Raw genomic sequence first — 15101 nt, 5'->3', positions numbered from 1 at the left:
GCTTTATCCTGAAAAAAATACTATTTTTGAAAATTCAAGTTTTATGATCCAAAATGGCGGATAACTTAAATATGCATGATCTCATTTTATGACGTCAATGGTGTTGCTATGGGCAACATACAATGTAAGACTAAGTACACCCTTATATTCTGTAATAAACACGTTTGGTAAAGTTATGCTGTATACCATTTAGTTTTCAGGGAATGACCTATCTAGACGGTTTTGTCCAGTAAAATCACATTAATGACGTCATATTGACATCATATTACGTCATAACGACATACAAATTATAGATATGATAAATTTTACTATTACACCATCCTCTAAAAATTTGGTGGTAATAAGACATACCGTTCTCGAGTTCTGAGAAGGGGGGGGGGTCAAATGAGCCCCCCACCCGAGTCCCACCAAGCCCAAAAAGCCCGGTCTAGATAGGGTTAAAATCTGTATGTCATAAAGAAAGACAGCCTTTTACCCATCAAACACCCGAACGGGGTCAATTTGGACCCCTGGTGTATGTTTTTTGTGCAATTTGAGAATTTTTGATTCGAAAAAAAATCCTCCCGTGAATTTGTCAATAAACCTCTTCTTCAAGTTCTCCTAAATTGGAGATCGAAACAACTTTCTAAAAAAAAACAACGGGAAGCCTGATGTAAAACCGTCTGGGGTCCAAACAGCAATATTTGCAATTTCCTACACACGAAATTGTTCGGATGTCCTCAATATGTCTTCAAGGACGCATTATTGCTTTAATATTTTGCATTTTGCCAAATATACACCACCTCAGGAAATAGGTCATCAGGTTTTCAGAGGAATATCACCTTAAAACAATTATATGAGATCAAAGGTCAACCCCTTGTTCATGCCTGCAGGCGTCATCCTATTTTTTGCATAAATATTGATAAATAATGAGCTTGAATTTTTACACTTAATCATTCCTAAATATGTGCAAAGATCACTGCAAGAATTTAACAAGGGATATAAATTTGAAAGAAACCATATGGGGTCCAAATGGACCCCTTTCGGTCATTTCCGTCACAAAAAAGTCGGGTGTTTAAGGGCTGATATCTAAGCCCTTTCAGTCTAATTTGCATCATCTTGTCTTGACTTGTCTGACTTTTGTTCCTTTTTCGACTTCCAAAAATTTGTCTTCACTTTATTTGCATATCAATTAATAGGTTGTGCTTATAAACCTGCATTTCCCCTCTGGTCTCTCAGTCACTGACGAAAGCTAGTGGATACTAGCTGAAACGCCCGACGTTTTCAAAATCATATCCAGTTGCTTGAGTAACTACTTTTTGGCCTAATATCTAATATCCTATGATATACTAACTGCCCAGTAACATATAAAATACCTTGTATGCGGGCATCTTGTAGTGATCGACATTACTGCTTTGAAAACTGTTGAATAGGTGGTCAGGTGTGTCATCAGCAACAACTATTCTTGTTCCAGGATAGACATCGTTGACAGACTGGATCGCATTTTTCAGTAAATTGTAACGAAGAAATGTCTTCAGCACAACTGTCACTCTGTCCTTGATTTTTCCTTCACGCAAGAAACAAAATACAAACACATTGTATACAACTACACACACAATGTAATTGCTCTCATGCAACCATAACTTGTTTTCAACAATGATCATAATCATCATCATCTGGTCGTGAGAGTTTCACGGATGCTCGTGACTCCTTTCCGCCAGCCCTCCTCAACAATAATACTTTTAAGGTAATTCGGCTTTTATTTTGACTTTTATTTCATTAACTATAAATTTGTTGTAGAAAAAAATATATTAAAAGAAAGGTACCCGACCTGTTCCTTCATCAAACAACCATGGCAGCTGAACGTGTTGAATGTGTATCGGCATGGTTGCAGTGAACTCCATGAATTGGATTTTGACTAAAATAAAATAAAAATATTTGGGACACAGTTCATTTTTTCTTAACGATGTTGCAAGAGCAAACATATGTTGTAATCTGTGGTGAAATTCTTTTATTTAAGTGTTAACAATCTTTCAGAAACTATTACCAGAACATAAATCAGTCAAATTGATGTGCTTGAAGTCTTCACTATCATGAAAACACTCTTGTTCCGGGTTAAATTATTAATAAACGTGGTCGCATTCTTTTAATTCTACAGTAACGTACAAGGCACTTGATCCTTAACTCGAAATTTATACGACAAACAAAATAATTCTCAAGCACATATCAAATATTAAGACAATCCATATAAGAATTATTGTGTTATCGTGTTGGCGGGCAACTCTTTTGTTTGGATATGACACAAACTTATTTATTTCTCACAAGAATCTTAATACTTACGTATTCAACGTGAATGAAGAATTACATAATGAAAATATGTGGTTCATAACAAATAAATTGTATTTAAATGTCTTTTTTTCTTTATTTTTGCAGCCAAGGATAAGAAGTAACCAAATGAAAACGTCAAGATATTAATAAATCACACTCGCTTTCTAGGTGTCGTGATAGATCATAAATCCATCATCATCAGGTCGGGAGTTCCCGGTCCCAGACCATCTCCCCCCAATCCGCTTTTTCATTCATGGCACTCGCCAGGTACTCCTTTCGTAGCTCCACAAGAATTATAAGAACAGTTGGATCATAAGGAGAATAAGTAATCGTTTATGCCACAAGACGTTTATTACTCATTATTACAGCCTTTTTATCCCCACGTCACCTATTGCAACGTTGCATGAGCGTCTACGTACTCTACATCACTCAAATATCTTTTTTTCTTCTTAAAAACGGTACATCATAATAGCGTCAATAAATTCCTTTACTCCTCCTAGTGCTCCTTTATCTAAATGGGTAAAAAATACTGACTATTTATGACAAAAATCGAATTGAAACCTGCTTGGTAATGTTTTAAATAATAAATAAATGTCCTTGTATTCCTGTAATCTGTTATGGAACTTTCATTTTTAACTCAGATATGCATAGCCACAACACAACACAATTATATATGGCCTATTACTGCAAAAACTTTAAAAAACGGCAATTCTCAATCATGTACAAGGGAGCTTTAGTCTAGAATAACTTAAATTAGTTTAAAACCAACGTCGAAGCTAATTTTGTGAATAACCCTGGAGTTGACTAAGTTAACGCAACACTCAATATCAGTGTATACTGCGGTTTATATTCTCATAATTTTGTTTTATATGTACTCACTGATTGATTTATTAATTTGTTATATTTTTATTCACTTGTAGCCAAACCTTTTACCGTCTTGTTTCATTACTTTTGCTTAACTTGGTTTTTTTACTTAATTGGTTAGTTTTACTTATATTTGTTTATCATCATTTCATTTTTTTAAATTTATATTTTATTTGATAAAATTGTAAAAATTGTAAAATCATGATGATGAAGAGAGCAAACAACCCTTTATAATTTTTTCCAACACATGCACGTTCACTTTCTTTTTATTATATTTATGACTTCACCACGTAGTGGTGGTGAAGTCTGATTGTTTTTGCTCGTTTTTCTTCTCCTTCTCCTGCTATTTCTTTAAATTGATTCAACTCCTTAATTTTTGGGCCAAATAACATGAAATTTGGCATGAAGGTACAGTGGCCAGATACCCTTAGGCTTTTTTTTATTCTTTTGATACAGGCTTTTAGAATGGTTTTATTTGGACATTTTGTTTGTATTATAGGTAATGTACTGTAGCAGTGTGTGTTGCCAAGATTGGAGTGTGACCATATTTGGGCATAGGACCAATGCCCAAATATGGGCAGCAGGTGCACCCTGTTTAGAGATCTATTCGCTGATTGGCTGCATTAACATCTGCACATAGCCATACCATATTGACAGTATTGAATTGCATTCAAGTCTTTTGGGGGTAGATATGTAAAACTTTCCTTCTCAAGCATTGGAATGCGGGACATTAACGCCTTTTTAAATCTTGAAAATCAACAATAAGCATTATGCAAAAAAATCCTAACCAATAATGTAGGGGATAGCTATCCAACTGTTGCATTCTTATTTATACGTCGCTTCATACTATATTTATATCAATATAAAGCATTGTTTTCCCTTATATTTCTCCTTCTTTCCCTTCCATGTCATTAAACGTGGTAAAGTCATACTACATTTGCTCCAAACCAGATGTCGGCCTTTCTAGTTATCTAGTTATCATAATTTTTCTATTGTGTGGTCATACATGTATCTGGTAGACATGAGATGACTGAATACCTCTTTTTTGTTCTACCTTATTACAGTTTGTCTAAGTGGATTGTTAAAAATAGTACTTAACACTGTATTGGAAATTATTATGCCTTCCATGCGCAACATCACCATGTACGGACGCCTGTCACAGGAGTTCCGTATGAAATGTTTTAGAGCTAGTTACAACTGCCTTATGCACATAGTTGATAATATCTAGAGAAATCTGAGTACCAGAGATATCATAAACTTGAACTATACCAGAGGAATTGGCAAGGAACCACCCAGATGGCTGAAAACAGGAACACCAGAGCGTCGACCCGGTCAAAAACAACGAAATGGTGGAACGTCCCAGCGTCGTTGTTGCCGGCCGACGAAACCCTACACACGGACTACGATGACTGCGTGAAAACCAGCCCTTGTGATACTAAGTTTGCCACGACAACAAACAGAGTCCCAATCTGGATCGATGTTTGCAAAATGCGCTACAACGAGGAATATGGCAAACAAAATGGTCAAAAAGTGGAGTGGAAACAGACGAACTCTGCGGAGGTCCTAGTCATCACGGAGCGGAAAACAACAAACGGAAAAGACGAAGACGTATGTGTACTTTCCATTCATTTTTGGAAGAACGGTACTATTATGATTCAGTGATTCATCTTTACTGTGGTGGTCCGAAAAATATTTCCTGATCTAAAGAAAAAAGGTGACGAAACTTTGAAAAGTAGCAGACAAGATGGCGACCCAAGCAAGATTACGCTGCCGGAAACGAGGCTACCGACACCGGAAGTTCATCTACCGCCATACCTCAAGGCCTTGGTCAAGGTAAGCAGTATACTGAGCACGATGCCGTATTTATGACTAGTAACAACTCGGAGAAAACACCGATCAAACTCCCAGTTCGTATACCACAGAACAAGAGTAGATTCAGGAAAGTTGTTCAGAACCTGATCAGCCCTTTTAGCAGATCCCAAACAGAGCTGACGACAAACACAGACAAGACCCCTGGCGTGGAAGTACACGACTCGTCCTTCACCGAAAATATCTCTAAGGATATTCAGGAACACTATATTAATATCGTGGACCTGGTAAACGCCCTACAAACGGACATGAACGATTTAAAGAAGGAACAAACCCAACAAGAAGGTGACTTTGAAAAAGAATTGAAAGCTCTCACCTCGTATTCACGCACATTGAAAAGCCAGTTGGATGCAGAACAGAAAAAAACAATACAATGAAAGGAAGAATGCCGAAAGTCAGCACAATGAAGAAATGGCCACCCTTACAGCTAGGTGCGAATTTCTTCAATCTCTGGCGGAAACTCAACAACAACAGATTTCAGAACTACCGAAGGAAGTAAATTCTCTCCACCTCTCTCTCGCACTTTCAAAGGCAAGATCGTCGACAGAGTCCTCCTGCGATAAACATTCGAGCACAGGACAGAATTCAAACTCTAAGAACAATAGCAACAAAACTATCACCATTGAAGGATAGAATGCAGACACACAGTATGCAAATGACAAGACAGAAAAGATGAGACACTACCTGGCATTAAAGCGACACAACCACGTCCAGTTAGCCGACATGAGGAAGAACCGGTTCAAGTAGACGATGAGGGAGATTAGGATATACACGGACTCTATCTGGAAAGCATTCAACACAGCTCGGATGTTCCCTCGCCGCTCCACCAGCAAGGTCAAAGCCTCTACTATAAGCAATGCAACCCAACAACTGATTGATTAGCCTCAACAGCAGGATCCTTGTCAGCACTTTACCTGCACAGGACAACAAGGAGATACCGCGACTGTTGTTGCAGTCGGCTTTGTCGCCCTTTTTCTTGTAGATGCTGACCAGATCAGCGTCCTTCCACTGTTGCGGTACGCAGCCTATTTCCCAGGATGCAGTAACACAGGAGAGGAGGCATTGAGCAAGGGCTTCCCCTCCACAGCGAAGGATTTCTCCCGGTACCTCATCTGGCTCTGCTGCCTTATTATTCTTCAGAGAGTTAAGTGCAGCCTGTACTTCAGGGAGGGTTGGCAAATCATCGAGCTCTACCATAGTTGGGAGCACCGGAATGTCGTCCAGAATGCTGTCGTCCACAACTCTGTGTCTGTTCAGAAGCTTTCTGTAGTGTTTAGCCCATCTAGCGAGAATCGCAGCTTTCCCGGTCATCAGGGTTGTCCCATTTTTACTACGCACTGGGAACTGCGACCCTTGGCTAGGTCCGTATGCAGCTTTCAGTAAGCTGTAGAACTGTTGCTGGTTACCTGTGTCTGCGTGGCCTTGAATCTCTGCTGCAAGGTTTTTCCACCAGGTGTTTTTCATTTTTCTGAGTTCGCGCTGTGTTCAGGAGCGGAGTTCGGCGAATCTGGAACGGTTAGCTGCAGTTGGGTTCCTAAGAGCAGCGGCGTGGGCCTTGTGTTGCTCCTCAAGGAGTTCCCGAATATCGTCCCCCTGTTCATCAAACCAGTCCCTGTTGCGCTTGGAGTAAGTACCCAGTACGCGTCGGGCTGTAGAGTTGACTGTGTCAGCCACGTCTTCCCATGCGTCGGTGAGGAAGTCCATGTCAATGGTAGCTTCATCGAGCTCGGCCGGAATAAGGTTTGCAAGGTTATCCTGTAGTTCTTTCAGCTTGATAGGATCTTTGAGCGCGGCTAGGTTAACTTTCCCAGGCCATGTGCTCTTCCGCAGAGGTTTCCGGATGTGCAGGTTTAGCTTGGTTCTAACCATTCTGTGGTCTCTGCAGCAGTGCCAGATGCCGGAAGAGAAGATGATCAACTTGGCCTACGAACTGTCAGAACTACTGTCTAACTTTTAAATACATTCGGACAAACAAAGAACACTATGACAGTTAAAACCGTGGACAAGTAAAGCACATGTGGACAAGTAAAACACATGCGTAAGGATACATGCGGACAAGTAAGACATCATCCTCTCAGGGAAGTGACTTTTGCATTTGTTTGACTGATATAATTACATTAGATATAAGTCATCCAGATAAGTCAAACTATAGAAACAGCATTACATTGAAGTATTTTTATACTTGACATTATAAGGTACCAGTACTTACTTGCTATAACGTTATATAACATACATGTTAATGTGTTAAGGCAGCATTTTTAATTGCTCTTATCATTCTTAGCACTTTCTCCTCTAGTGTTTGTTATGGCTAATGAAGTGGCCTTACGCTTAACCAGTTGGAATATTCAAGGTACTTTGCTAGAAAATGTGTAGAATTAGATTTCTCATAAACTATTTGTAGTTATGATATAGTTTCTGTGCAGGAAACTTGGCTAAAGCCCGGTGATAGCTTTCATATAAATGGATACCAATACATTCGGAGTGACCGTAACCTCAGGAAGCGATCCAGACGAAACTCCGGCGGGGTCGCTCTCCTATTTAAACAGACGATCGCAAAAGGTATTTCCAACTACCAACTAATAACTCTGACATCCTCTGGTGCAAGCTTGACAAAAATTTCTTCGACTTGGACGCAGATGTGATACTGGGATGTCTATACTTACCCCCTGAAAATTCACCATTATTCGCTACAAATAAGAACTCAATATTTGAAGACTTAATGACAGATCTAGAAAAAAATTAATAATCAAGGGCATGTTCTCATTCTCGGTGATTTGAATTCCAGAACAGGAAGCTTACAAGAACAAATTTTTGACGACCTTGACGAAAACTCTCCAGAAATCAAACTAAAACCAAGACTTAACACAGACAACTTAAAAAAAAGTATGGCAGGGAACTTATTGATTTGTGTTCGGCCAGTAACATGATTATTGCAAATGGAAGAACAATTGGCGACCTCCCAGGGAAAACTACATGTATTAAATACAATGGCACAAGTACCGTAGATTATTGCATAATCAGTCTGCCCCTATATTCTTCAATTCAATATTTCAAAGTACATAATCCAACTTGGCTATTAGATCACTTCCAGATCTCTGTCTCGCTTAAAACAAACCATGCTAAATTTAGAAAAAAGAATAAAGAGAAACTCCAAGCACACCCAAAGAAATATATTTGGGACGATACTTCTCGCGAAAAGTTTCAGAATGCGCTTGAACTTCCTCAGATACAAATTAAAATTGAGCAATTTATGTCGGAACCTTACACAAGCAACCAACCTGAAAAAGTCCTCGAGGAATTTAATTACATAATAAAGACGACAGCTGACTTGTCATTGAAATCAGTACAATTCTCAAATCGCAAAAAGAAAACCACTAGTAAACCATGGTATGGCCAACAATGTCGTGATATTAGATTAAAAAATTGGAACTCTTGCCGCTTAAATAAGGAAATACCCTTGGCGGCAAGACAAAAGACAAACATACATATTGTATGGCGAAATGGACAATTTTAAAAACTTTTGTCATCAGGTATAGGAGGCAACTTTATTAAAATAGTAAAATCAATGTACTCTAATGTAGAATACTGAAATGGACAATTTTAAAAACTTTTGTCATCAGGTATAGGAGGCAACTTTATTAAAATAGTAAAATCAATGTACTCTAATGTAGAATACTGTATTAAAACCTGCAACCTAAGCCCCCTTCTCTTCAACCTGTACGTAAACGATCTTCCAACCATGTTAAACCCACGATCATGTGACCCTCCTTTCCTAAAAGACACTTCTATTAGTAGCTTATTCTGGGCCTACGATCTTGTCCTCTTATCTAAATCTGAGTCAGGACTAAAAGAATGCCTAAGAACACTGGATCAATTTTGTTTAATCTGGAAACTATCAATAAATGAAAAGAAAACTAAAGTAATGATTTTTTTCCAAAAATGGATGGACTAGTAATAGCAAACAATCTCCATATAAAATACAAGGCAGAAACGTCAACAAAACAACATCATACACCTATTTAGGAGTTGACTTCACCCCCTCTGGCTCATTTAATCGCGCAACCAAACAACTAAGGTTAAAAGCTCTCCGAGCCTCCTTCAAATTAAAATCAATGCTCTCATCGATCTCTAATCCTTCCATTCCACTCGCTTTGGATTTTTTTTAATAGCTGCATAAAACCTATTTTACTTTACTGACCTTATTTTCCACGGGGTTAGAGAATGTCAGAATGAGAATATTAGAGAATTAATAGCCCAGACCTTTAATGCGGCACTCGGGTTCGAAACCCACATACATGTACTTAGAGCTTACCGTATTGGTAATAGATATGACCCTTCCTCTACCCGCCCTGTTCCCGTATGATTAAAAAAATATAGTAACAAACTAAATATCTTATATCAATCACGCGTATTAAAAGACACTATTCCCATTATTCATATTAGCCGATTTAAAGATTACCTGGATCGACTGTACTTGCATCAAATAGTGTATTTTCGTAGGCGATGTACTTGAGCTGAAGATTAAGCAGGGACGGGCTGTATGTTGAGACAGTTATCGTCTTTGAACCATTCCCAGTAACATCGACATCATGTACATGGCCAATCAAGTGAAAAACTCCTCTCGTAGCATTTATCTGAAACTACAACATTAAAAACACAAGGAATTTATAGCATTTACAGCAAGAGCCTTTCAGTGTATCTATTTTTCCGATAGCCACAACGTTTGTCATATATATTTTGCAAATTAGGCATTATAGAAACTTTTTAAAGTACAGGATTTGCTTTAATAACATGATTGGCAATATATTCACGTCTGTAAGTAGAGATCTACTTGATGATGTGTTTTTTTTAAGACGGAGAGCTGTAGGAACATTAACCCTAGACCAAACTTATTTTATATTCTTGGAGCCTGGACCCGAATAACTACAAAACACTATGGCAATTTAAGACTTTATTGTCAGAGCATGGTGTGACAGAAAAATTGAGTAATAGCACCATCAGCATTTTGGCGCATCCTGAAGTTACTTATGTGATTTTATTGGCTAATTCCATTGGCTAGAATATTTCAATATTCTAGCCAGTGATGTCTCCGTGGTCAACATACGTCTTAGTAGACCTTAACCCTCAAACACCCTTACTTTTTTGTGACGGAAATGCACGAACGGGGTCCAAATGGACCCCATTTGGTTTCTTTCAAATTAATATTCCTTTTTGCATTCTTACAGTGATCTTATATTGTGCACATATATTGCTTAAACATAGTAAGAGGTATATTTTGGCATGAAAATTCGAGCTCATTATCATAACGTATGCAAAAATAGGATAAGGCCTGCAGGCATGAACATGGGGTTGACCTTTGACGTCAGATGATTGTCAAATTGCCAAACCTCTGAAAACATGATAGATTAATTCCTAAAGTTGGGGTTACTTGGCAAACTGCATAATATTAAAGCAATAATGCTTCCTTGAAGACATGTTGAGGACATCCGAACAATTTTGTGTGCAAATACATGGCTGGGGTTCGTTTGGACCTCAGACAGTCTTACATAAGACTTCAGTTGTTATTTTTACAAATTTGTGCCGATCTCAAAAAAAAATAGGGGAACTTGTAGAAGAGGTTTATCGACAAAGCCACGGGAGAGATTTTTTTTGGAATGAACAAAATTCAAATAGCACATAAAAATATACGCCTTGGGTCCAAATGGACCTCGTTCGGGTGTTTGAGGGTTAAAAGGTCTTTGGGATGTACCTGTAGGTTTACTGGTGGGATTTTTCTTATGTACCATTTAAAAATATCTAGATAGGACCTAACATACAGCCTAAAACATTTTTGCTTTTGACCGATTACGATTATAATTAGACTAGCATAACCTATAATTTTTCAACAATGACATTATTACAACAAAAAATTAAAGTTAATTATCATATAGCTAGATAGCGTTGACCAATCAGAGGTCCCCATTCGCTATATGTTATGAAAAACATAACACAGTCAGAGGTCATTAAAATCCCATAAACACCGGAACGAATCAGCGTCGACCGATATCGCCGCCGATGACGTCAAAGGAAAAACGTTTTGTTCGATTTCATCATCGAACATGGTGGAACATGATTCGGGTTACAGAACAAAGTTAGTCTAAGGACATTTTAACTTTGCCTACCTGTCATCTATCGGAGAGAGCACGGCATAATGTACGGGGTAAGTAGGGCACACTAGTAAACAAAGTATCGCACCGGCGCGTAGACTTCAAAATGTTTTCATCAGAGTTCGTGAGACTCGCTTGTGTTGCGCTCAGAATTTAGCAGATGAATGCCGCTTTCTTGTACTTTGTAACTCGTTTGTAAAATTGTAATTATTAGTGGTGTGACGTTAATGTCCTGCCATATCCTCGATTAAACCACCAAGTGAGCGTAGCGACCGATGTGGTTTATTCGTTGGTTATCACACCCGACCAGGGATTATCTCACCATATACACCTCGGGTCGGGGCATTAATCCTTTAATAACACATGATATTTACCAAATAAAAAACAGTTACACAGCATTACTAAATTAAATAATATGTAGGATACAATATTAAAGTATGCTAATGCTAACAACGCAAATTAAGAAAAGCACAGTCAAATTGAACATTCAGCCTAAAATACAATGAAAATAAAGTTTAAGACATCATTTAGATATTTAGATTAACATTACTTATAATTCTTAAGAATGAAGATTACTAAAAAAATTGTAAAAATTATCATTATGCCGTATAACCAAGATGAATGGCTGTGGCCAAAATGTTTTGATTTAAAAAAAAACACCATAAAAAATTATTCAAAATAAGAAGCTTACGAAATATAGCTTACGAGGTATTCAGGAAGCATTTTGCGAAGAATCGGGGTCATGAAATTAACAAACATAATTACCTTCATTTTCCTGTTGCTCTGTATGTAGTTAAGATTGAACCACTCAACACGTAAACCTAAATAGAACACGTAATTGATGGCGTGTTAAACAAAAACGGATGTTCACCATTCTATTTTAGTCGTTGTACTCATTTAAACGTTTTCAAAAAAATGTTCCCCTTTTCTACCATAATAATGGATTTGTTCTCTTCTTCGTAAACTCCGAAGAGAACTAAGTTTCCTGTCTATTCACAAACTGGACAGACACAAGGGTAGGGTAGTCGTACTCAACCGCTCGCTATGAAGTGGGCGACGACGAATGAGGATGAGTCGTAGGGTAGGTAGGGGGTAGGAAGTGAGGACCAATAGGAGAGGGTTACGGATGAGGGAACATCCGTCTAATTTGTGAGCCGACAGGAAACGTGATATAGTATTTGTGATAATTTAAAAAAATGTGACAAAGGACACTTTGAAAGAGGGGTCTTAAATTGTCGGTTAAAGCATGTGCAAGTGGAGACATTGGTTATGTGGTCTGATAGCAAATTTGAATAATATCTGGCAGTAGTTTGTATTTTAATTTATCTTTTCGGCATTTGTGTGTTATTTAAAATCGAACGTAACCAGATTATAAATTGTGTAAGTAGGGAACGTATCTCGATGGAGGTTAGACGTCGAGGTCATGAGATACGCAAGAAGTTAGAAATACAAATCCAGTTGCTTTAGAACAATTTTTTGGATGTACCTTATCTTTATGATTAATGCTAATATGCATTAAAGGGGGGTTAAAGATGCCATATAACCATTCACAGGTGTCAGAACCGCGCTGTTGTATGTCGAGTAGGAGTAGAAAAAGAGTAAAAAAATACACCAGCCTACCTTTAAGCCACACAGATCGCAGCGGAATGACAGAAACACCATGAGCTGGATAGCTTATCGGTGATGACCCGTTCACTTGATTGTGTATGTGAATTAGGTTGATTTGCCTTGAATGAAAATTATTTTACGTCTTAGGCATTATTTTAGATAAGACTTTTTAAAGATATATAAATATAAAAGCAATGGCTAAAAAAGTGTAGTAGGAACTTTACAGCATGTCTAAAAGGATCAAACAATGGCGGCTTAAGTAAACAAAGTTTTGGCTTATTTTGAAGAACAACTACCAACAACTACCCCCTGATATTTGTTTCTGCATAAAAGTTGGTTATATTTATTTTTTCATAGAGAGCACATAAACAAAACTTTTCCCTGATCTCATATCTTCGAAAAATTATGTTAGTCTTTATGACTGACAATTAGTAGATTATTCCCCCTGATTGTGCAAACAGGATTCTTATTTTCATGAATTATATCAATTTATCATAATCACAACCAAAAGACAGTCATGTATTAACAAACAGTGCCATTCTAGCATTTCCTCATAAATTATGCAAATGAGGTCCTGATTTAAGCACATTATGTGTAATGATTTTCACCTTCACTGAACTTTTAAATACCTTAAGTATGAAGTTCCAGGGAGTTATCATTACATAATTATATTTTTTCTCATAGATTATGCAAATAAAGTCTTCATTTACATAATCAATATCTGCCTGTGTTTCTAACTTGTTCTCAATTACCAATGTCACAAGCTTCAATAGTCCTATCATGGAATGCAGCTGATTTATATAATCTTTCCATAGATTATGCACATTACATCCATATTTGCATAATTGTCACATAATTATATCAATTATCACGTAATCTACCCTAAATACCAAAAAATCACGACCATCCGTCAACCGGTTCTTGAGTTATCCTCTTTTGAATTTTTTGAAACAGATAGCCCTGCATTTCCAGGGCCAGTTGGGGGCTCAAACTCACGTCACTTCTTTCCCAGCAAAAGAGCGTTCTACTATCCAAATTTCGTTATCCTAGCATGTCTAGATCATGAGATATCAAAACCGGAAGTTCAGCTACAGTACCATAACAAGCCGCTAGGGGGTTCAAAATCTAATCATCCCCAGGTCTCATCAAGACCTACCCACCTACTCTCCAATCAGAGGTTCCGGTTTTGGGGGGTATTTTTAGCGTGTTTTTAGGCTTTTTTATCGGGGTTTCTCTTTTGCACTGAATGTTTTCCCCCACCAAACCCAACCTCTGCCGGCACTCACCTCGGGGAGGGGCAAACCTATTCAAAACAGGCGATAGTGCCCCTCCCCGGGAACCATCAATCTGTCATTAGGGATATCCATTTTACTGTGGTGGATTATCACACTTCTAGGCAGTCGGAAATGCATTCATTGGGCCACACGCCTCCTGCTGACTGTGCCTATTCATGCGTCTGGCTCACACCTCCTTGCAGAACGACTGAAATGTGTTGAAATGGTTAGGTTTATATCCCATTGAAGTTTTCGACTGCCTGCAGAGGTTGGGTTTGGTGGGAAAAAAATTCAGTGCAAAAGAGAAACCCCGATAAAAAAGCCTAAAAACACGCTAAAAATACCCCCGAAACCCAAACCTCTGCTTGGAGAGTACTACCCACCTACCAAGTATCAAAACAATCCATATAAGCCTTCTCAAGTTATCGTGTCCAGTGACGGACGGCCACACACATACACGAACGCCTCTGAAAACATAACCTTCTTGGCGAAGGTAATGAAGAAGATCAACTTGACACACAGCAACCGTAAAAAAAGGCTCCTTAAACATGTAGGATCATTGAAAGATAAGGAGTTGTAAACATGATGCTCTAATTTTTCACAGCCTTTAAAAAAATTGATAACAAAGAAACTGGTCGTTTATTACATAAATCCTGTAATTCACATGTTTATTGGAGCATAATGAGCATTCTCTAAGACAAGTATAAAATAAAGACACAAAACCATTTGTCACAGATCAGTGGGGTCGTAATTTATTAATTTTTTTATATTATTGGCTTAATTTCTGTTACCATTAGGTTTAATTTTTCTATTATGTGACGTAATAAAAGTAGTAAAACACCTAATCTCCTGATCAATTTTTATTCAAATGCATATGTAAAAGTAAGTAACTTCAAAGTTACAAGAAACAGTTAATGCATAAGTAAAAGTCCAAGTCTTTATTAAAAAAAGTCTCTTTAAAATCTGAAATGACTGTTTATTATGGCTTCACCACTCTCTTTCTCTCTCTATATATTTTTTCTTCATTTTTATA

The 15101-nt window shown here is 37.8% G+C and overlaps 1 protein-coding gene across 8 annotated transcripts in view; it reads right to left on the bottom strand.

The window, feature by feature from the left end:
* LOC109472103 (beta-1,4 N-acetylgalactosaminyltransferase 1-like) overlaps window positions 1-15101 on the bottom strand; it is an 84062-nt gene that overhangs the window by 51874 nt on the left and 17087 nt on the right. For 5 of the 8 annotated variants that reach the window (XR_002140341.1, XM_019771680.1, XM_019771674.1 and 2 more), the window contains exons 1-4: window positions 11952-12186; window positions 9500-9680; window positions 1811-1897; window positions 1356-1546 (exon numbers count right to left, since the gene is read on the bottom strand). Coding sequence is in view for 7 of the 8 variants with exons in the window: in XM_019771680.1 (XP_019627239.1) it covers window positions 1356-1546; window positions 1811-1897; window positions 9500-9680; window positions 11952-11957 (465 nt within the window). In the remaining variant the exon portion in view is untranslated. Of the gene's footprint in view, window positions 1-1355; window positions 1547-1810; window positions 1898-9499; window positions 9681-11951; window positions 12187-15101 lie in introns of those variants that run through there. The other 3 variants (XM_019771676.1, XM_019771675.1, XM_019771679.1) reach the window with 2 other exon arrangements.

The sequence above is a fragment of the Branchiostoma belcheri genome, unplaced genomic scaffold, assembly GCF_001625305.1.
Source record: "Branchiostoma belcheri isolate BF01 breed outbred unplaced genomic scaffold, Haploidv18h27 scaffold267, whole genome shotgun sequence".
In the NCBI taxonomy this organism is placed as follows: Eukaryota; Metazoa; Chordata; class Leptocardii; order Amphioxiformes; family Branchiostomatidae; genus Branchiostoma; species Branchiostoma belcheri.
Note: the sequence above shows the minus strand (reverse complement) of the source record. Positions and strands in the feature narration are given on the sequence as shown.